The 25,045-nt window shown below is 41.4% G+C and overlaps 1 protein-coding gene across 5 annotated transcripts in view; it reads left to right on the top strand.

The window, feature by feature from the left end:
* The window catches only part of LOC149828603 (uncharacterized), a 207,472-nt gene that overhangs the window by 132,566 nt on the left and 49,861 nt on the right, over nucleotides 1-25,045 (top strand). For all 5 annotated transcript variants that reach the window (XM_090017653.1, XM_090017651.1, XM_090017652.1 and 2 more), the window contains exons 10-11: nucleotides 20,976-21,023; nucleotides 24,635-24,719. In XM_090017653.1, coding sequence (XP_089873779.1) covers nucleotides 20,976-21,023; nucleotides 24,635-24,719 — 133 coding nt within the window. The remainder of the gene's footprint in view (nucleotides 1-20,975; nucleotides 21,024-24,634; nucleotides 24,720-25,045) is intronic.

Below are 25,045 nucleotides of genomic sequence, written 5' to 3'. Positions count from 1 at the left end.
AGAATCATCTACTATACCCTATAACCCTTTTCTCCAAATGTGGTGCTTCATAATCGAAGTCTACATTACATAATTTGTATCATTTAGCTTCATGGGTATGATGGTGATCTTATCATTATCATCCATCTTTTACAAGAGTGAAATAATAGAAAGAGAGAAGAAGAGATAAGAGGTAAAGAGAGTGATGGATAATACAAACTTTTGTAGCAAACATTTCTTCAAACGAACCTTCTTGAACTAAGAACAAGGTGATGAAACACCTTTTGTAAGTGAAGCACGAAAAATGAGGCAGAAGATTTTTACGATCTAAGATCTCCACGGCTCTCATACCATGTAACAAAATGGTGGCCTTCCACACAAGCACTTGAATCCACCACAAGAATGTCTAAAAAGATACTTCAAGTAAAACCCATAAAAGGGTATAAAAGGAAAACACAACAATGAAATAAAAATATCTTTATTGATAACAAGAATGCTTAAGAAGTATTTCATTGATTTTCATAGAAGGGGTTCACCCCTATTTATACAAGGAAGAACAAGTGGAGAGAGCTCATTTGGAGCTCTCCCAAGAAAGAGTCGTTGGACTCGACTAGAGTCCAACCGCTATATCTCAGTGAAGTTCCAACTGAAACTTGATTGAAAAAGGGTATCTAGTTCTTATTGAACTAGATACAAAAATATAGAATAAAAGAAAAAGTAAAAATAAAAATAAATATATATATATATATAATAATAATATTATTATATATATTTATATGTTACAATTTACATTTTAACACCTGTGACTTAGATTGGCGTGATAGGAGAGGAGAGAGAGAGAGACACACGTCTCTCTCTCTCTCTCTCTCCTTTCTTGGGAGGTGGAACGTCTCCTCCCATTTATGTGTGTGAGTTTATGCGAATGGAAGTCAAGCAGTAAGGGAGGGGTGATCGACGCTTGTGGAAGTGTGAAGGGATGGGGCGCAAGAGACCTCTCTTTCTCTCTCTGTTGCTGGTTGTAGAGGTCATACCCCCCCTTTTGGCAAGGTCTCTCTCTCTCTCTCTATCTGTATTGCTGGCTGAAAAGGGGCTGACCCACTTTCGGCAAGTGCCTGGGTGTGTAATGGGTTTATTGAGTCACGAGTTTCTTCGGTTTTTCCAGCCAACCCAGTGTATGAGGTCGTTCGGGCATGTCACAGACATGACCATGGAAGCCCCACCCAATTAGTGTCTGCCCGACCTAATAATTGTTAGATCTAACAAAGAAAGAGAGAAAGAAGAGAGAGCAATGAAGAAGAAGCCCTAAAGAGGGAAAACTTCATTGAGAAACAAATAAGAGTTATAACAATAATAATGGAGTGTCGACCCTCCATAGAGCCCACTACAAGACAAAGGATAGTGGAGTAGTGGGTATATGCTACTTTACATAAATACCCTTGTCTGAAATTTATGTACAAAAAACTATATTGAAGGGTATTACACAAAGGAGATATGACATTCCCTCAACACTTCCCCTCAAGCTTGAGGTGATGAGAACACAATCAACCCAACCTTGAACAAGAATGATTGAAAATCCTTCAATGCTAAATTTTTGGTAAAAAACTCTGCTATCTGGTTCTGAGTTCCAATGTATGCTATTGATATAACTCTATCCAGATATGCCCGACGAATAAAGTGACAATCTATCTCAATGTGCTTAGTCCTCATGAAATTTTTGATTTTTGGTGATATGGATAGCACTTTGATTGTCACAATGCAAAGTAGTTGCCGTAACTATGTTTACTCCCATGTCTTGCAACAACCACCTCAACCAAATGATTTCTGTAGTCACTTGAGCCATTGCACGATATTTTGCCTTTGTAGTGGATAAAGCAATCCTTTGTTGCTTCTTGCTCCTCCTGAGAAGCTCCCCCAAAATGATTCTCCTAGAAACACAAAACCTTGAGGTAGAATGCCTCCTGCGAAGCTCCCCCAAAACTTGCATCATAATATGCCTTCAACTCCAATGACAATGTAGCAGAAAACAAAAATCAATAATGCATGGTACCCCTAACATATCTGATAATCCTCATAACTGCCGCTAAATGAAATGATCTAGGAGCACTCATGGATTGACTCACCACATGCACTGCAAACGTAATATGTGGCCATGAAATGATCAAGTAAATTCAACTCTCAACTAGCAGCCTATAAATTGTAGCGTCACTGAGTAGTTCACCATCCATATACTTTAATTTATGGTTAGCTTCCATAGGAGTATTCACTTGCTTTGTATTATTTGCAAGTCTTGCCTTCCCAATCAATTCTACTACATATTCGTGCTAAGAAAAACAAATCCTCGTTAAGAGTGTGCAATCTCAAGACCCAGGAAATATTTCAATTTTCCTAAATCTTTTATTTTAAAGTTTTAAGCTAACTGCATCTTTACTTTAATAATCATTTGTAACAATCCCAACTTATCCTCGTAAAAAGTGGATTTTTTTTGTTTTTTAAAACAATTGCGGAAACAAACCCAAGGATTCGGGGTCTCACATATTTAATATACCAAACCACAACCAAGTAGTGCATTGAATCAACGAAGAATAATCAACTTTATTAATCAATTGAATAAATGTCAAAATAAGTTGAAATAATAAAATTGTCTATCACAAGGAGCCACTCTGTCAAGAACCCAGAACATATCACGTAAGGATCGCAGTCTCCAGCTTGCAAGTCAATTCATCATTGAGCTCCCGGTCCTATAAAACAATTTTTGAAAACGGGTAAGAACTAAAGTCCTTTGTACGAATTCCTCTACAAATTCAAATAGTAAAGAAATAGATTAAACCAAATTCCTGCATAATTTTAGAGGAATATCACAACACTTTCCATGTTCAACTTACCATTCAAGCATTTAAACAAGTATCATGCAACAACAAATATCATGCAAAACAGAATAAACATGAATGCATGAACTAATGCAGAACAATAAAGATGCATGATTCAATGCACATTCTTGAATAATTTATTAAGTTATTTATCAGAGTTGCTTTTGGATGCATGTCCATATTAAATGCACACAAATTTAGTTTTTACTTTTCCATAAACCCGCATATATTCAAAACGGGCGCAATTCTCGAAGTTCAAGTTAGGTTCCCAGTGTAACTTAACACACAATTTGTATTTTATTATTGGGTTCCATACTTGTTCTTCGATCGATATCAGGAATCAACACCATTTATCAGAACATTAAAAATCAACATCTAATGCCAGGATATCAGGGAAATCAACATCCACTGGCGCTCCTTTCTTGGTATACCAATAACTACAGTTGAGTCAACAACACCACTCCCAAGAAAAGTAGTTGAATCTCTCTAAAACCATGGCGGAGAGGTGAACCACCATATTGGGTATAGGGGCACAATCACACACGAAGTTTTAGCATCCTTACAGTTTCTCCAGAACCTCCATCCAAGATTTTCATACTGTGGAAGGGACATCAATGAAGAGATTAATTACAATGTTCGGTATCTTTTGTTTTTTTAAACAAATTAGGTTCTGTACACAAGAACCGTTTTGCAAATCAACATGCAAAACCAATTTCGGACCCTGACCCACATAATTTAACAGTGCAATTATCTTTGGAAAATCAATAATTTTGCAATTCATAAATTAAAATCAACAACATTGGAGTAACACCTACTCCTAGTCTACACGACCACAGTGGTTCACATCTCAAAATGATTTATGCATCTTTTTGCAAAATTTCAATGAACATGCAACACACTTGTTTCAAGACATGTCCACAACACATTCAATCACACAACATGAATGGACATAAAGCTAATTGCATACGCATGCGAACGGATGCTTGCAATATATATTATTATGATCAATTCCATGCATAAACACCCAAGCATGCACATGATCATATTTATTATAACATCAACATAAATTCAGAATTTCCATGCGTATGATATGCACATTTGCAACATAGACTTGAATGCATAAACATGCACAATCAAATCCGAAACATATATGGCACCTTGCAGTCCACATGAATGGAGACTCCACTGTCTGCTATACAGAGCTTGGTATGGGGCATTGGTGAGTCCAAAGAACATCACCAAGAACTTGTAGTGCCTGTATTTGGACCTGAACGCAGTCTTCAGAACATCCTCTGTCCTGATTCACAACTGATGGTTCTCGGAACGAAGATCAATCTTGGAAAACACCTTTGCCGTGCACAACTGGTCGAACAAGTCCTCAATCCTGGGCAAAGGGTACTTGTTCTTCACAGTTACTTGGCTCAACATGCAGTAGTCTATGTAGAGTCACATGGACCCATTATTCTTCTTGACAAAAAGAACTGGTGCACCCCAGGGCGACACACTCGGCCTGATAAAACCCTTGTCAAGAAGTTTCTGCAACTGCTTCTTAAGCCCATTAAGCTCTGCAGGTGCCATGCAATACCACGCGCACAAAATTGGTATCGTACCAGGCACTAGCTCGATCAAGAACTCGATCTCCCTACGAGGCGACAAACCCGACAAGTCCTCGAGAAAGGCGTCCAAAAACTCACTAATCACCTCTAACAACTCCAAATGTGTTGCTTGACTGTCCATTGCAGATATATTGGCCAAGAACACCATAAAATCCTGCTTGTGGTACTTGGAGATCTTCAAAGTCGAGATGATCTTTACCTCACTCACAGTTCTATTCGCATGAAACACGAGCACGGACAAGTCAGGGCGCTACAAGAAAACCTTCTTCCCTCGACACTTAAGGGTGACATTGTGCCTGGACAACCAGTCCATACCCAGAATGACATCATAGAAGGTTATGTCAAGTATGACCAGGTCGACAGACAACTCATGCACCTCGATGACTACTCGAATTGTAAGAAGGTACTTCCTACAACAAGTAGACGCGCCCATAGGAGACATCATGTCGTGGGTCTTCTCTAGGCTAGACGAAACGAGGTCAAACAAACCCGCAAAAGGAGATGAAATAAATGAATGGATAGCACTCGAATTGTAACGCCCCAAAATGGAGAACTTGTAAACTTTTTAGGAAAATTTTGAAGCTTGGCAATTAATCTTTTTTCAGAGTTTAAAATGGTCGTTCAACAGAAAATAGTGTTTGAAAGAAACAAGTCAACGGATCTTGGGCGCATTACAGGCGAACTTTTCTTTACACAATGGATTTGTATCTCCATACAATCATTGAAACCACATAGATTCAAAAAAAGGTTTTTGATAATTAAAGTTTACACAAAAGAGAAATTTCAAAGGAAATCCTTATACAAAATTATAAAACGTGCTCAGGAGCGAAACAACAGATAAAGAGTGAGATCTTGATATCATCACGTCATCGCGCCATCGTCTACCGCATCAACCTAATCATCACCTGTATCCCATAAAAATGATCAGACTTATAAAAGCCTGATAGGTGCATAGATATAAAAAATCAGAACAAGATTAACATATGCGTTATCACTTTCGTGATGTGCGGTTTCATAATAAGTAAAATGAGCATGGTAATCTTGTTTCGATGATTACCTGACTTGAGGGTACACACATGATAAACGTAGAAACAATTGAGACTATTTGGGAGTTTGTTATTCTATGTATTTTGATACCTCGGACAACTAGCTGAGTCCGCTTTTAAGGGGACGACCAAATGTCTGAGAGAGAATTCCCTAGAGACCACTTATTTAAGGGAATGCATCCGAACTTCTGCAGAAGTCATTGGGATCTACCACCTATGATAATATTTGGTAGTCCACTTCCCTAACTTCGATGATCGGGGACACCGAGTCATTGCTACTCGAGGAGCATAGTTGTTAACAACTTGTCTGTCAGAGTTTGTGTACCATTATATCATCTCTCTTGATGGAACCAAAGAGACAAATGGGTATGTCAGGTTTTATTTTAACTGACGACCCATTCTACATGCTTTAATTTTTAAAACAAAATCGAGCATCTTTCCTATGAAGGCGATCATCTCCATTTATGTGATTTTCTTTTAATCATGATGCATTGTCGTACTAACATGCCGTGCATGTCTGACAGTACCACTACGATGAGAAGGTATTGGTTTCTTAGAAAGAAACATGAACATCATTTGAAAATTTCAATATCCTGTGCTTTAAGCTGGGGAATATCCGAGTCATTTTGGATACCGAAAAGGACCGGATGTATGTACCACCGAAGGCTGCATAGTCGAAGCCTTTTTGTTATGTTGGTTGGAGGACAAAACTCGGTTGCAAATATGCAAAACACTTGTTTTGCTTTTCGAGACATCGAACTATGCGAACTTGAAATCTCGCATGTGAAATCTTTTAAAAATCGAGATTCGGTTAGAATGCGCAAATCTGCGTCTTTAAATACATACAAGCATAATCTAAAGTAGGCAGGAGTATGCAAAACTTCATATTTTATATAGTTATATATGTATATATAATATACATATAATAAATCATAAGCCTGTGCACATTACAGCGCGACGGCAAAGTAAATGACATAAAGCAAGGCCTGATGTGTGAAACTGTAAAATCCCATTTAAAAAAAAAAAAAACTGTTTGGACCCAGGCCGGGCCGGGTCCGGACCCGACCCGGGCCCCTTATTTTAGGGTTTTGAGTAACCCGACGCAGGGTCCCGAGCGCCGCACTCCCCCCCCCTTCTCCCCGTTCGTTCTGGGCTGGATAAGGAAACCCATCGAGGGTTTCCCCTTTCGGGTGCCCCCTGCGGCTTTAAGAGAAAGGATGGAGGGTGAGGGGGGGATCACGCCTCCCTCTTCTCTTCTCCTCCCTCTCGCAGCCCTCGCCCCCCTTCCACGCCGGTCTCCTCCCTGCTGCGCACGTCGCCGACGCCGACCACCGCTCCCAGGTATGCCATCCTCCCTCTTCTCTTCTCCTCCCTCTTCTTTTCCTCACCCCCCCTCGCTGTCACCTCGCCGGGAGGCCGGCAGGCAGCGTACAGCCCTGCCGTGCCCTCCTGCCTCTCCGGTATTCACCAAAGGGCCGACAGGTGGCTTGCAAGGCTCCTGTCGTCCCTTCTTCTCTCTGGGGGTGCGCCGGAGTGCCGGCAGGGGACCAATGGCCCCTGCGACACTCCCTCTCCTCGGTGGGTGATAGGGAACCGACGGGAGGTCGGGTGCCCTCCCTGTCACCCCCATCCCAAGCCCTCACTCTCTCTGGCAGGGGTTAGTCCCCCTGCCACCCCCCCGATCATCGGTAGGCAGGGGCAGTGCCCCTGCCGCTTCATGATTCCCGGCAGGCAGGGGCTAGTCCCGCTGCCTCTAAAGTTTTGGCGCGCAGGGGTAGTGCCCCTGCCGCCTTCCTGTTTCGGCTGGCAGGGGCAATGCCCCTGTCACCCTTTGTCTTGATCGGCTGGCAGGGGCAATGCCCCTGTCACTCTTTGTCTTGCTCGGCTGACAGGGGCAATGCCTCTGTCGCCCTTGTTTTTTTTCTCGGCTAACAGGGGCTATGCCCCTGTTGCCCTTAGTTTTGCTCGGCTAGCAGGGGCAATGCCCCTGTTGCCCTTAGTTTTGCTCGGCTAGCAGGGGCAATGCCCCTGTTGCCCTTAGTTTTGCTAAGCTGGCAGGGGCTCGTCCTCTGCCGCCTCTTGGCTTCTGGGAGGGCAGGGGATACTCCCCTGCTGCCCCTTGATTCTCGGCACGCAGGGGCTTGTTCCCCTGTCACCCCCCCCGTCTCGAGCTTTCTCCCTCACTCTGTCAGCAGGGGCTAGCCCTGCCGTCTTTTGGCTGTCGGCAGGGGCTCAACCCCTGCCGCTTCTGGGTTGTCGGCAGGGGCTGCCCCCCCTGCCGCATCGATGCTACCGGCAAGGGGCTGGTTCCCTGCCGTCTCGTTCTTCGGTCCGGATACCATCAACTCAGAATTAGGAATGAGGATATTCCTAAGACGGCCTTTCGGACGAGATACGGACATTACGAGTTCACAGTCATGCCGTTCGGACTGACCAATGCCCCCGCAGCTTTCATGGACTTGATGAATAGGGTGTTCAAGCCATTTTTGGACACCTTCGTGATCGTGTTCATCGACGACATCTTGGTGTACTCAGAAAGTCGAGAGCAACATCGAGAGCACCTAACAGTTGTGTTGGAGACCTTGCGAAAGGAACGTTTGTATGCCAAGTTCTCTAAATGTGAATTCTGGCTCGAGGAAGTCATGTTTTTGGGACACGTTATTTCTAAAGAAGGAGTGTCCGTGGACCCTGCAAAGGTGGAGGCTGTACTTGGTTGGCAGCAACCAAAGAACGCGCGTGATATCAGGAGTTTCCTTGGACTAGCGGGTTACTACAGAAGATTCATTCAGGATTTTTCTAAAATTGCGTTACCCCTGACAAAGTTACTGAAGAAAGAGACTAAATTCTTATGGGACGAGAAGTGCGAGGCGAGTTTTCAGTTGTTGAAGGAACGACTTACCAGTGCTCCTATTTTGACCTTACCTTCTGGTAAGGGCGGGTTCGTGATTTATACTGATGCCTCTGGGTCAGGCCTAGGGGCCGTGCTGATGCAGAATGGGAAGGTGATCGCTTACGCTTCTCGACAACTTAAAATTCACGAGAAGAACTACCCAACTCACGATTTAGAGTTAGCTGCGGTGGTGTTCGCACTAAAGATATGGAGGCATTACCTGTATGGAGAGCAATTTGAGGCGTTCACCGATCATAAGAGCCTTAAATACCTATTTTCGCAGAAAGAATTGAACATGAGACAACGACGTTGGCTTGAATTCCTCAAGGATTACGACTTCACCCTCTCCTACCACCCAGGAAAGGCGAACGTTGTGGCTGACGCTCTCAGCCGCAAAGCACCGGAAATCTCGATAAATGCTTTATTTGCTGGATGGAGGTTGGTCGAAGACCTAGCCTCATGGGAACCTTTCGCGGTCACTCAAGGTTTAATCGGCTTATCTCACCTTGTTGCTCAACCTGAGCTGCTTGCGAGGATCATCAATGGGCAGAAAACTGATGCACGCTACGAAAAGTTGAAGGCTCAAGCGATATTGGCAGATACACCTTTTCGTCTGAAGGAGGATGGAAGTATATGGTTGAGGGAGCGCCTTTGGGTTCCTGATGATCCGGTTCTTCGAAATAAAGTTCTTGCGGAAGCCCACAAGTCTAGGTACACAATTCACCCGGGTAGCACGAAGATGTTCAAGGACCTGCAACGCAGTTATTGGTGGAACGGTATGAAGCGAGACGTGGCTGAGTATGTCTCGAAGTGTTTAACGTGTCAGCAAATCAAGATCGAGCACCATAGACCCGGTGGGGTCATGCAGCAGATAGAGATCCCTCTATGGAAGTGGGAAGATGTTACCATGGACTTTATAGTCGGTCTTCCGAGGACGCGGAGAAAGCATGACGCGATTTGGGTGATCGTCGATAGACTCACCAAGTCGGCTCACTTTCTACCTATCCGTCTCAATCAATCGTTAGATAGTCTCGCTGATCTCTATGTTAGAGAGATTGTGAGATTGCACGGTGTTCCAGTCTCGATTATCTCCGATCGTGATCCTAGATTCACTTCAAGGTTTTGGGGACAACTTCTGTTGGCGTTGGGCACAAAGTTAAAGTTTAGTACTGCGTTTCACCCTCAGACGGACGGGCAGTCGGAGCGTACGATTCAAACCTTGGAAGACATGCTTCGAGCCTGTATGATGGACTGGAAGGGAGAGTGGGATTCCCACATCAGTTTGGCGGAGTTCGCGTATAACAACAGCTATCATGCGAGCATCGGGATGGCCCCATACGAAGCTTTGTATGGGAGGCCATGTCGATCACCTGTTTACTGGGACGAGGTTGGCGAGCGAAAATTGGAGGCACCTATAGTCTTGCAACACTATACTCAACAAGTGCAGATGATTCGAGAACGACTCCGTACCGCTCAGAGTCGGCAGAAAAGCTATGCAGATAAACGCCGACGAGAGCTTACCTTCGATATTGGTGAGATGGTTTTTGTTAAGATATCTCCGACGAAGAGCGTATTTCGGTTCGGGAAAAAGGGAAAGCTGAGTCCTAGATACGTCGGACCGTTCGAAATCCTGGAGCGGATTGGAGAAGCAGCTTATCGCGTGGCGTTACCTCCGCAGTATGCTCAGATCCATAATGTTTTTCACGTATCCATGTTGAGGAAGTATGTTCACGATCCATCGCATATCATTCATTATGATGATGTGGACATTAAAGGGGACTTGACTTTCGAAGAAAGACCAGTGGAGATCATCGACCGTCGTGACCAAGTGCTTAGATCAAAGACCATTTCCTTTGTAAAGGTTCGGTGGCAACATCATGGGATTGACGAATGTACTTGGGAACCCGAGAACGATATCAGGGAAAAATATCCTGACCTGTATTTTGATTCTTCAAGGTAATAGATATTTCGCGGACGAAATTCTTTTAAGAGGAGTAGGATGTAAAATCCCATTTCAAAAAAAAAAAAAAAAAAAACTGTTTGGACCCGGGCCGGGCCGGGTCGGGTCGGGTCCGGACCCGACCCGGGCCCCTTATTTTAGGGTTTTGCGTAACCCGACGCAAGGTCCCGAGCGCCGCACTCCCCCCCCCTTCTCCCCGTTCGTTCTGGGCTGGATAAGGAAACCCATCGAGGGTTTCCCCTTTCGGGTGCCCCCTGCGGCTTTAAGAGAAAGGATGGAGGGCGAGGGGGGGATCACGCCTCCCTCTTCTCTTCTCCTCCCTCTCGCAGCCCTCGCCCCCCTTCCACGCCGGTCTCCTCCCTGCTGCGCACGTCGCCGACGCCGGCCACCGCTCCCAGGTATGCCATCCTCCCTCTTCTCTTCTCCTCCCTCTCGCAGCCCTCGCCCCCCTTCCACGCCGGTCTCCTCCCTGTTGCGCACGTCGCCGACGCCGGCCACCGCTCCCAGGTATGCCATCCTCCCTCTTCTCTTCTCCTCCCTCTTCTTTTCCTCACCCCCCCTCGCTGTCACCTCGCCGGGAGGCCGGCAGGCAGCGTACAGCCCTGCCGTGCCCTCCTGCCTCTCGGGTATTCACCAAAGGGCCGATAGGTGGCCTGCAAGGCTCCTGTCGTCCCTTCTTCCCTCTGGGGGTGCGCCGGAGTGCCGGCAGGGGACCAATGGCCCCTGCGACACTCCCTCTCCTCGGTGGGTGATAGGGAACCGACGGGAGGTCGGGTGCCCTCCCTGTCACCCCCGTCCCAAGCCCTCACTCTCTCTGGCAGGGGTTAGTCCCCCTGCCACCCCCCCGATCATCGGTAGGCAGGGGCAGTGCCCCTGCCGCTTCATGATTCCCGGCAGGCAGGGGCTAGCCCCGCTGCCTCTAAAGTTTTGGCGCGCAGGGGTAGTGCCCCTGCCACCTTCCTGTTTTGGCTGGCAGGGGCAATGCCCCTGCCGCCTTCCTGTTTCGGTTGGCAGGGGCAATGCCCCTGTCACCCTTTGTCTTGATCGGCTGGCAGGGGCAATGCCCCTGTCACTCTTTGTCTTGCTCGGCTGACAGGGGCAATGCCTCTGTCGCCCTTGTTTTTTTTCTCGGCTAACAGGGCTATGCCCCTGTTGCCCTTAGTTTTGCTCGGCTAGCAGGGGCAATGCCCCTGTTGCCCTTAGTTTTGCTAGGCTGGCAGGGGCTCGTCCTCTGCCGCCTCTTGGCTTCTGGGAGGGCAGGGGATACTCCCCTGCTGCCCCTTGATTCTCGGCACGCAGGGGCTTGTTCCCCTGTCACCCCCCCCGTCTCGAGCTTTCTCCCTCACTCTGTCGGCAGGGGCTAGCCCTGCCGTCTTTTGGCTGTCGGCAGGGGCTCAACCCCTGCCGCTTCTGGGTTGTCGGCAGGGGCTGCCCCCCTGCCGCATCGATGCTACCGGCAAGGGGCTGGTTCCCTGCCGTCTCGTGCTGGCCTCACTGTCGCCTCGCTGTTTTCGACAGGGGCTCTGTTCCAGTCGCCCCACTGTTGTCGGCAGGCAGGGGTTCGCCCCCTGTCGCTTTCCTGATTTCAGCCAGTAGGGGCACACCCCTATTGCCTCTCTCTTTTCCTGTAGGCAGGTTTGTTTCTTTTACTTTCTGCATGATAATTAACGTAGCACTGTTGCAGACCTCGCATCGGACCCCTCGCTCTGGCTCCGCGGCCCGAGCCTCGTATCATCTACACGCGTAGACGCACGCAGCTGCAAGACACCCCGAGGTAGGGGAAAGTCGCACGAATAGTGTGTATGAACTAAATAAAATAAGACTTCTGAGATAGAATAATTATTTTTGCATATTTGCGTATCTGAAGAAGTATGTGTTGATCCATGTTTTACTCTGTGTGATTCTTTTGAAATTGCATAATGTAAATTCTTTGGGTAGACTCATTCTAGAAAAAAAATCAAGTAGTTTATTTGGCATGCCTGTTTACGTGTACAATTACTTAACTCATAATTGTCTATTATGCATGCTTGTTCCTTTGAAACTGCATACTTAAGATAGATTTTGTGAAGAGACTCAAAACCACTGCAATTGCCATTATAACCAAACCTTAAGGCAGGTACGGTATGAATTTTATGTAAGATCATGGAGGGTATTGAAGGGTGAAATCTATACTTTACTGATTTTGATATGGTAATATCGGCCTCCACAGGCCAATTGCTCAGAAAAAAACAAAACATGTCATGTAGGAAACAAAAGAATCATAAACCATTATGTTGCCCTCTCATCGTAGTTGTACCTCTAGGAAGGTATGATCGTACTTTTGGACAAGTACGTCCCATGTGGGTTACGATGGTGGGATGTTGAGGTTGTGGCAACCTCGATGAATGCTATTAGCAAAATGCTGAGATCACATAAAATAGTGACCATTTCGCCTTCACAGGCAAGATGCTCGAGTGGGTCTAATGGACCAGAGCATGTAGGATGGGACGGCGGTTAAGAAACCCCCGTCGTACCCATCCGATCTTCACGGTTCATCAAGGGAGAGGATGGATGGTACAAAGACTCCGATGGACAGGTTGTTAACAACCACCCCACGAGCAAAAGACTCGGTTTTCCTCAGTCATCGGAGTTAAGGGAATTGGGATTACCATAAATTATCCTAGGTGGTAACTCCCAGGCACTTCTGCAGAAGTTGGATGCATCCATGGGCCACGAATGCCTTTGGGGATTTACTCTCTTGGTCACTGACCGTCCCCTTAGGAGCGGACTCAGTCAGCCATCCGGGTTGATGAAAATACCTGACATAATAAACCCCCGGATTGGTCTCGGCTGTTTCTACGTTTCGCGTCTGTGCGTACCCACAGGCCAGTTAATATCAGAACTTAAATAATATATTCATGAATAGATATAGATGACTGAGACTTACACTGCTTCTCTTTGCACTTATTACATTTGCTAGAATAGACTACAACTGCTTTAATTGCTTAAATATCATAATTGCTTATCTCATGAATGTCCTGTTTTATTTTCATTCTACTTATCTGTTCGTGCACCTACTAGTTTGTTATGAAACTGACCATTTCATGGGCAGGTGAGGAGTAGGACTTCACTGGCGGCCGATGGCGTGGTGCAACGTGGATCAAGATTCATTTTCTTTCTGCTGGCGGCTTGACTCTGGGATTTTTTTTTTAGATTTATTGAACTTTGGAATAAAAGACCCATTTTGTAATAAACTGCAGATTTTAATCGATTGCCTTATTTCTTAAATTCCTTTAAGATGTTGTACATGTGAATGATGGTTTTTCAGCTAACGTACCCAGGATTGTTGACTTGTGTCCCTTTCTAAATGTCTTCCGCTGTTGTTCTTAAATATTAAACTTTAAATCTTTGAAAGGTTTTTTCGATAAGGTTTTCGAAATCACAAGTCGAATTTTTGGGGCGTTACAGAAACCACACATCGAGATAAATAAATTGCATAAGCAATACCCAATATACGAAACTGTACATCGGGCTAAATAAATTGCGTAAGCGATGCTCGGTGTACGAAACCGTACATCGAGATAAATAAATTGCATAAGCGATGCCCGATGTACGAAACCGTACATTGGGCTAAATAAATTGCGTAAGCAGCAGCCTGTGCACATTACAACGTGGCGACAAAGTAAATGACGTAATTTAAAATGGACAAGAATACACAAAACTGCGTCTTTGAGTTAAAAGCATATATATATATAATATAATATAATATGTATAAGTTAGAAGTATTCTGATATTTATTCTTGTATGCAAGTTTCCCCTACCTTGGAGATGGTTCGAATCTCTGACGATTCTGTGCATAGGTTCTTAAAGGCTTGTGCCTTGGTAAGTGTGTCATCCGTTGTGACGGTGTGGAGCGCTAAAAAGGATTCTATTGCGCTTCATAAAGAATGATATTAAAACCTTATTTTAGCGGACAAGGCGACAATCCCATCGCAGGGGCCAAACCCGAACCCAGTTCGAGCCGACCGAACCGAGCGAGGCTCGATACAAGTAATCAAGTTGATATTTGGTGTGCACGAATCGGCCCGGGATACTGGACCAACCTGGGCTGCACTCAGTGATAGCCGAGTTTTGCTTGGCTCGACCATGCTTAAGACAACATCAGTACTATGAGTTGCTGCTGTACGAGCGCAGCGAAAAAAAAGGGGGTAAAGAGAAGCTGGCAGCCAGGGCACTACCGGAGGCAGTGGCCGTCACAGCCAGTGGTCAGCATCGGGAGGCCGACAGCCGTGCCACTGCTGGAGGCAGTGGCTGCTGCGACCGACTAACATAAAAGGGGAAAACGAGGGGACAGGTGTGGTGGCACCTGTCTTCCTGCCAAAAGTGCAGGGAAAAGGGAACGAGGGGACAGAGGGCTCGACCATTACGTCGAGCCAGGTCTGGCCCCCAAACAAAACAAGGTAGAATCGAGCTCAGCTTGGTAGGAAAGTCCAGGCAGGAGGGTAGCATCCTACCAAAAAAAGAGATTAGGTAGGAGGGTGAAGCACTCCTGTCGAAAAAATGAGATGGTCACATCCTCCTGCCGAAGAACAAAAACAGGCAGGATGGGCGGCGCCCTCTTGCCGGAGAAGTCGAAACAGGCAGGAGGGTGCTGCCCTCATACCAGTGGAAACGAGAGAGAGGAAGGAGGGGGTGCTCGGCACCCTCTCACCTGGCGAGCCAGAGCCACTATCGCTGGTGGCTCTGGGTTGTCGGCAAGAAAAGAAAACAGGGAGGAAGTTGGGTGGCGGCTTCAGCTGCCCCACTTGGTCGACACCTAAAGGCCGCAACAACAACCAACGACTGCTGTTGTCCTCTGAGAAAACAGAAGGAGAAGAGGGGAACGAGTGAGAGATGGAGAGCTGGGATAGGACTTACCGATGAGCGTCCAACGAGCTTCAACGAGGTGCAGGGAGATGGGGTCGGCGTGAGAGAGAGAGAGAGAGAGAGAGAGAGAGAGAGAGAGAGAGAGAGAGGGTTGGGGTCTGGGAACTCCGACGTGCGAGAGAGAGAGATAATCTTGTTTCGTGATGTGCAGTTTCAGAATAAGCAAAATGAGCATGATAATCTTGTTTCAATAATTAACTGACTTGAGCGTATGCACAGGATAAACGTAGAGAATTCCTTAGAGGCCATTTGTTCAAGGGGATGTATCTGAACTTCTGCAGAAGTCATTGGGATCTACCACCTAGGATAATATTTGGTAGTCCAGTCCCTTAACTACGATGATCGGGGACATTGAGTCATTGCTACTCGAAGAGCATAGTTGTTCACAACTTGTCTATCCTAGTTTTTGTACCATCCCATCCTCTCTCTTAACAGAACCAAAGAGACGAATGAGTATGTTAGGTTTTATTTGAACTGCCGACTTATTTTACATGCTCTTGTCTTTTAAACCAAATTGAACATCTTGCCTATGAAGGCGATCATTTTCATTTATGTGATTTTCTTTTAATCATGGTGCATTGTTGCACTATGAGGTTACCATAAACCTCTAGTCCAATCATTGTGGTACTAACATGCCATGCATGTCTGACAATACCACTACGATGAGAATTTGGTTTCTCAGAAAGAAACCTAGACGTCATTTGAAAATTTCAATATCTCATGCTTTAGGCCGGGGAATATCCGAATCATTTCGGATATTGAAAAGAAGGACCGGACGTACGTACCATCAAGGGTTGCGTAGTCGAAGCCTTTTTGTTATGTTGGTTCGAGGAGAAAACTCAGTTGCGAATATGCAAACGCAAAACACTTGTTTTGCTTTTCGAGACAACGGACAATGCGAGCTTGAAATCTCGCATGTGAAATCTTTTAAAAATCGAGATTCGGCAAGGATGCGTAAATCTGTGTCTTTAAATATATATAAGTGTAATCTAAAGTAGGCAGGAGTACGCAAAACTACATACTTTATAAAGTTAGATGGTCCAAATCTCTGACGATTCCGAGCATAGGTTCTTAAAGGCTTGTTCCTTGGTGAGCGTGTCTCGTCTGTTGTGTTGGTGTAGAGTGCTAAAAAAGATTCTATTGCGTTGCATAAAGAACCCAGTTCGAGCCGACCGAACCGAGCAGGACTCGTGTACAAGTAATCGAGTTGATATTTGGTGTGCACGAATCGGCCTGAGGTACTGGACCAACCCGGGCTGTGCTCGGTGATAGCCGAGTTTTGCTCGGCTTGACCATGCTCGAGACAACAACAATACTATGAGTTGCTGCCGTTCGAGCGTAGCTAAAAAAAGGGGACGAAGAGAAGCCGACGGTCATGCCACTGCTGGAGGTACCCAGATCAAGCCTACCGCCTTAGAATTGATCCTGAACAACAAGCACAATCGTATCTAGCACATAATTTAAACCACAACACATTGATTTAAATATCTTTATCCCTACAGTCAAAATATAAAAATTCGCAAATTTCAAGATAGAACGGAAACAAAATTTCACAAGATAGCTTTGGAGTACAAGTTTGTGACTTTCATGGTGATAGTTCTCACAATTCTGACAAATCTCAAGTAATTCTAATGAACACCTATGCCTGTAAAACAATTTTAAGAAAATGGGTAAGAACCGAAGTCCTCGTACGAATTCCTCTAAAAATTCAACAATAAAGGAAATAACATAAATTAAATCATGCATAAATTTAAGGAGAAATCACAAGCAATAACTTACCACAACTATCTTACCATTCAAGCATTCAACCAAATATCATGCAAAATCAAATATGCATAGATGTATGAACTATTGATGAACAGTAAAATATGCATGATTCAATGCACATGCATGAATAACTTATTAAGTTATTTATCAAAGTTGCTTTTGCATGCAAGTCCTTATTTAAATGCAGACAAATTTAATTTTCACTTTTTCTTAAACCTGTAAATACTCAAAACAGACACAAATTCCGAAATTTAAGTTAGGTTTCCAGTTATAGCTTAACGTATAATTTGTATTTTATTTACTGGGTTCCACACTTGTTCATCGATCGATATCATGAATCCTTACCTTCCATCATAACATTAATAATCCTCACCTAATGCCGGGACATCAATGGAAATCCTCAACCATTGTCGCCACTTTCTTGGTATACTAATAACAACAGTTGAGTCAACAACAACACCCCCAGGCAAAGTAGCTGAAAGCTCTTTAAAACCGTAGCAGGGAAGTGAACCACATATCGGGTCCTTGGGCGTAATTGCATATGGAGTTTTAGTATCCTCATGGTCTGCCATGACCGTCATCCAAGATCCTCATACTATGGAAGAGACATCAAGGAAGAGATTAATTATACCGTTTTGGTCTCTTTTACCATTTAAAATCAGTTTTAAGTTCTATATACAAGAACCATTTTGCAAATCAATATGCAAAAACAATTTCGGGTCCTGACCCTCAGAATTTAACAGTGTAATTAAATTTGAAAAAACAATAATTTTCATAAGTTATTTTGCAAATGCATAAACAAATCAATAACATTGGAGCAACACATGCTCCTGGCCTATACGCCCCGCAATGGTTCACACATAACCACTTACATATCTCAACAAGTAATTTATGCAAATTGCAAAATTTCAGTAAACATGAGCACACACAATTTCTAAACATGTTCACAATGCATATTTAAAATACAAAAGAATGCACATTTAGCCACGCACATACACATCATGCAAATAGAAGCTCGCAGACCACACCATTTAGGATCAAATATATGTATATGATCAACCAAACATGCATATGATCAAAGTCATGCAAACATCTAATTATTTTCAGATTCATGCATATGATATGCACAATTACAAGCTGATCGGTTTAGGATCAGATTTATGAATCAAATCAGCAAATACACTTTCCGATCAGATTTATGTACATAAATCGGCTATGTAGAATTTTTTTTAAGTGCCGATCAGATTATGCACATGCTCAATTCACCTGCACAAATCTGCAAAACAAAAAATATCAATGTACTGGTCAGGTTCACTTACATGATCAGATTCATGTACATGTATCGACCATCAGAAAACTATCCACAACTGGTCCAATTCATGTACATGTATCGACTAGTTACAAATATCTTCAGCTGGGCTGATTCAGGTACATGAACAAGTTCATTTTTATATGTATCGGCTAAACATGTATTCACCATATTAGCTGGTCTGATTCATGTACATGGACAGATTCATGTACATGATTCGGCCAACCATAAATTGCATTCAGCTTAACAGAAAAAAAAAAAAATAAAATCTATAAACAGTTGGTCTGATCCATGTATATGATCATATTCATGTATATGGATTGGCCTGTCATAAGTTAACCCATTCACAGTTGGGCTGATCCATGTACATGGGTCGGCCAATCATACATTATCATATCAATCGCTGGGCTAATCCATGTACATGATCAAAATCATGCACATAGGTCAGACAGACATGAATGAACATGTTAATAATGAGCTGGGCTGATTGATGTAGTGTACATAAACAGGTTCATGTACATGGATCGACCAAGCTTAACAATCGACTAGTCATAAATTTATATTAGCTGGGCTGATTCATGTACATGAACAAGTTCATTTACATAGATCGACCAACATAAATTGCCATATCAACCGTTGGTCTGATCCATGTACACGATCAGATTCATGTACATGGGTCGGCTGGACCTAACTAAACCTGTTAACTGTTGAAAATTAAAATTTAAAAGAATATATACTTAACAGAAAACATTGGCAAGACTGAAATACACATGCACATTTCATGAACAATGAAACTCGACAATTCAGAAACAAGGGTATATACATGAGTATGAAATCGACTGGTTAGAAACACATGTATATTTATTTCAAAAGCATGATCAAATAATTGACAGAACTGAATATATATATATATATATATATATATATATATATATATATATATATATATATATTCAGTATGCATAATCATGAGAAATAAGCAAATCTGAAACGCGTGCATATGTTCAGATGCAGGAACAGAAAAATTGATAATCTGAACTACATGTATATCCTTGCATGATCAATAAAATCAACAAATCTGAATATACATATATCTTTATATATACAGATGCATGAATACTAAAATCGACAAGTTTGAAATACATAAATATATTCAGATGCATGAGTTCTAAAACTCGACAAACCTAGAATATATATATATATATATATATATGTATATATATATATATATTCATATATATATTTAGATTGCATGAACCTGAGAACTCAACAAACCTAATATTTATATATATATATATATATATATATGTATATATATATATATAGCCTTGAAATCAGATTTTCCTTTTTCTCCTCTAAACCTATGCTCAAATCAGTTTATACGATTCCCTTTCCCGTGCTAATTAAGAGAGAAACCCGTACCATGAATCGAAGTTACGAAAAATTAGAAAAATTGACGGATGTTTGTGTTTTCTTCTTCTCCTTCTCTTTTCCTTTTTCTTTTCTTTTTTTCTCTTTTCTCTTTTTCTTTCTTTTTCCTCTCACATGATTTCTTACTTTTTTCTTAACTCTCTCTCTCAAACACGAGTTCTAGAGAGGGAGAGACTCTAGACCCCTTATATATTTTCTTTAAGATGTTCTACAGAGGGAGTGACATCCCATTCTAGATACTCCTATGTAGAACTCTACCTCCTTATCTTCTAGATATTTATTATATTTTATTTTTATTTTAATTAATATTCTTAAAGAATATTTCAGGGGGGGACACCCCCTTTTAGAAGGTCTTCTACCCCAGTTTGAACTCTACCTCATCCTTATTCAATTTAAAGTTAGTTGAATTTAAAACTTTAAATTTACCTTAGTTTTAAAATTGCCATGGATGGATTTCGGATCTAGATTGGATCCAAGATCCAAATCTATATCCAAATCCAAATGGATCTCAACCTGGATCAGATCCTAGTCAATATGAATCCTAGATTGAGTTCATATCCATATTAACATGGATCAAATGGAGCGGATCCCGTCAGATCCAAACCAAAAAAAACTCAAAAATAGAGGCTGGTCATTTTTGAAAAACACATTTTTTGGGCCAACCGTAATCCGAATTCAGAAAAACAGATCTCCTACGAGATTTACGTTCCGAGGCAGATCTAACGGTGGTCATGCCTCAATTTCGCTTTCGAATTTCGCCTGAATTTAAATATTAAAAAGTTAAAATTTCTCAAATTATAGTTAAATCAATTAGCTCTTGTCACTGGGCTCTGGGCCAAGCCCAGACCTAGCTGACATCACCTCTATTTAATTATATTTTCCATGATTTTATCAGTTAAATATAAATATATAATTTAAAAATTATATTTTAGACTAAAACAAATCATGAAAAATAACAAGATATTACAATATTGAAATGCAAAGTAGAGAGAGCTGCTATCATTGGTTGCTATCGTATCAAACTCTTTTTGTACCTGTGCTTGTCTATATGTGTTGGTCCGATTGATCTACTCGATTTATCATTTTCCATGTTCTTTTATATCAACTATATCTACTAGTGCTTAATTAATGGTTTTTTGTAGACCCTCTTTGTAATCTGTGTTGTATATGGCAACTGATGAACTTGGTTACTTTTGTTTTTTCAGCTAGATCCTCCAATACAGACGTCAAGTGGCTCTGGACCATGGCGAAAGGTGTGCTTTGTGTTTAGAAAGAAACAAATAGATAATGAAACTCTTGCTTATTCTCGCTAAGCTCGGTTATTAACAAAGTACTTGCATATATTTTTTTCTTTATTTGCTCTCTCTGATAACTTGAGGCAAGATCTTGCCACACTTTTTAGCTTGAAGGATTATACTTAGCCAACTTTGTGAAAAACATAACGTGTTGTACAGTATTAGAATGAAGATGAGAGCACAAGTGAGAAGAACAAGGAGAGGCAAATAAACCTCATTAGATGAAAGAATGAGAAGTTAAAAACTTAAAACAAATGTAGGGGTCGACCCTTACTCTCCAACAAACAAATACATGTGGACACTCTTGAACCTCCTACTTTGACTACTTCACTACATCTAAGCTAAAGTACATAAATGCCCTTAGAAATACAAAAGTTATACAACATACAGCACTATACATTAGATGATACTGTTGTAACTTCACATGGTATAACATACCTCCTCCATGTCAGAAAAGTGTTGCATGCAATAAGCACTTAGCAAGAGACAGCTTCTTTTAATTATAGAGAATCTTGTAAAGGATGACTTCTTTTGCCATTTGAAATCTGAAACTATAATCTTTTTCCTTTTTTTTTAAAAAAAATTATAAGATTTTTGTATAACAATGACTTTATCAATAATACTTTTTTGTGTCTTAGGTTCTTATTTGTCTCTTGTTGATCCTATGCATAAAAAAAAACAACTTTATTCCTATCATAGAGAACTTGTAGAACCTGAAGTAGAGGGATAAAAAGAGGATATGAAGCATTGATTCTAGGGCTCATTATTTCATTTTTGCTTTTGTTTTGGTATGGTAAAAGCAATAGGCAAGAGATATCCAGATGCATTTTTGGTTTTCTGCTTGTATTATGTTAAATACATTTTAAAAATTATCTTGAGTTAATACTCGATGAGGATGATTGCGTTATTTACAATTTTTTATGGCACAGCTTAGTACCTTGCCTAGGAATTTCATCAGTTGTAACATGTTTATGAATTACTATAATCATTGTTCATATCATGATCTTTTATTCTATTACATATTTATTCCTGTTGCTTATTTTCTTATTCCATTGTCAATCATGATATCAAGGTTTTACGTTAGTCTGAAAACATAAACCGCTAGCTTGTCAGGTCATATACCCGGTTACATATCAAATTCACCATTGAATTTTTAAGTGATACTTTTGTAGTATATTTACTGAATGTAGTTAATGGCACCATAGCAAAGACTATTTTGTCACGAATAAGACAGTCAAAAGCATAAAAGGCCACAATCCAACTTGGCACACACTTATATAGCTTAGTAATGGCACCAAATGTTGGAGCAACATTGGGAAATTCTTCTCTATTTTTTTTGGCTTGCTGATTATTCCATCTGATTCTTTAGTGGATGCAATGCATTTTGTTCTTATTTATATGTGATATTGTTAAAATATGTGTACTCTTAAATTATGTATCGACATTTGTAATTTCGTATATATTTATATGTATCTATATATATGAATATAAATATATACGAAATTACAAATGTCGATACATAATTTAATAGTACACATATTTTAACAGATACTTCTTACAAACTGTGCAAATCAAAAGAATAGAGAGGAACTAATGGGCTAAATTAGGTTTAAGTCTTCATCTATCCAAAATAGTCCCTCTAGTACAAGGAGAAAAATCACAAGAGAACAAAAATACTCTGTTAATTGTTTACATATGATTAAAGAGGCCAAAAGTGGAACAAAGACATAGATGTGCCTGTGCGGAAGAAAGTGACAAAAATGTCCTGGCTCTACAGACCTAGCATAGATACATATATATGCATGTAGGAGACACTAAATGCTTTTATTATTGAACTAGATAGTTATCTCATCCGCCTTTTGCTATCCTAACCCATGATTTGGAAGAACCTTTTGGAATACATAAATGGGATGACAGCTCACTGGTAGTAAAAAGTTGCCACTGTTAGGCCATTATCAAGCTTCATTATGTTTTGGGAAGCTCTTAGTTCTGCCATTTTTAGCTTTTAGTATAAGTGCAAGTGGTTATGATTGTCCTAAATGTGTTTGCCGTCTTTTATTTCTATTTAAAGAAAAAAAGGGGCAGATGCTATAAATTGGCTGAAGGCATTTGCATGATATTTTCTTATATAGCAATTTGTTGTTCATACCTTTCCTTTGACACTTTTGTGTATTTTACAACATTGTTTTTTTTTAAATTTCTCATTCTTTAATTTTTGTTAGGTGCCATTTATGTCAGTAAGCCTTGGATATGAATCATATGATTATAATGACTGTATTAGCTAATTTTTCTATTTAAGGAACTCATGTCTCAGATTCATTAACAGAAACTGGATTTCTCTGCTGTATGTTGTAGCCCATAGAAGTATAGTTATTCTGGTGGTTGACTTTTTCCATCATATTAGTACATAAACTATCAATGTTTGACTAATAATTTTCTTCAGAAAGATTAACAGCTCAGTTGTACATTAGTCATGAGTTAATTGATTAATCTGACCCGGTTGGATATTTGCTGTATGTCCAAGGAGAGTGATGTTGAATGTCTCAGATTTATTAATAGAAGCTGGATTCCTCGGCATTTCTCTCCTGTTCATGTTGTATACAATAGAATAATAGTTATTCTGGGATTGACTTTTCCATCCCTATGGAAGCATAAGTATATCAATATTTGGCTGAATTCTTTTGGCTTAGTCATGGGCTAATTGATTAATCTAACCCACTTGGATCCTTTGCTTTATGTCTAAAATGAGGACTCTATTCAACAATGCTTAAATATCTGCAGAAATTGTTGATGCAGGTATGATGCTTTTATGATTGGATGTGGTACTTTCTTTATCTCTAACTAAAACTTTTGAGACTTCAGAGTTTAAAAGCTCCTAATGATGTCTTAGTTTGGTGTAAGAAGCTTGATATGACATGTTGCATGTCAGCATCAATGTTACTGGCATGGCAGAACATACTTATCTGCTTATTTTGCAATCTATCTTGTGTGTGTATGTGCACGGGCGCATGCATGTGCACATCTATGCTTGTGTACATGTGGATGCCCTGCCTGTGGTTTAAGCATGTGCACGTGTGTGTGTGTGTTTTTGTGTGCGGGCATGTGTGTTTCATGCATGTGCATGTGTGCATGGATACTTGCATGTGGGGCCTGTGTGTGTTCAGAGCCTTTATTTTTCCATATGTAACCATACATTTTTGTTTATTATCTTATCATTCAGAAAAGCATACCACACTTCACATTAGATATAGTATCCGTGTCATGGAGGTTTGTGTGCATTTTGGAAATGTGATGGGGATTTTGTGATACATATTCAATATATCCTTGCCGAGAAGGAAAGAAAATAAATTTGACATAATTATGTGTGGAATTGACCAATTAGACAGCCACTTATTTTCAATTCTTGTTCTTTTTTCTTGTTCATAATTTGTTATTTGTCAGTTAATTTTGGGCTTGCTAACCTATACGTAATTGTCTTTTCAAGTAAAGTTGTTACTGGGAAGCATTATTCCCAGTTTTGCATGCCATTCCTTGGCAACTAATCTTGTAATATTCTTCCAATCTTGCAGACATTGTTGACGCCTAAGGATTTGAGTTTTGTTGGCTACACATACAAAAACTTTGATGCTGTTAAAGTTAAACATGCATCTCTTGGTAAATTTATTTTCCTATCAACCCTTTTTGATGTATCTTTAACATTAATTATGTTTTGCCATATGTTGTTTCCTGAATTTAGTATTATTTTGACTTATTGGATATTTCAGCCTATTGCATGCCATCAACAAGGAATTTTTTAGTTTTCCATTGTTTAGTACATAAATACCTGCTTTGTTGTATTCAACATATACACATAATCTTCTACACATACAATTTTACTTCATTTGGTGGTTTCTTGTGTTTCTGTGCATACATGCATGGATGTGCATATGTAGGGTTCTAGGTGCTCAAACCATGTGTGCAGGTTTACTTGTTTTGGCATT

The sequence above is a fragment of the Nuphar pumila genome, chromosome 9 (assembly GCF_984573655.1).
Source record: "Nuphar pumila chromosome 9, dmNupPumi1.hap1.1, whole genome shotgun sequence".
Taxonomy (NCBI): domain Eukaryota; kingdom Viridiplantae; phylum Streptophyta; class Magnoliopsida; order Nymphaeales; family Nymphaeaceae; genus Nuphar; species Nuphar pumila.
Note: the sequence above shows the minus strand (reverse complement) of the source record. Positions and strands in the feature narration are given on the sequence as shown.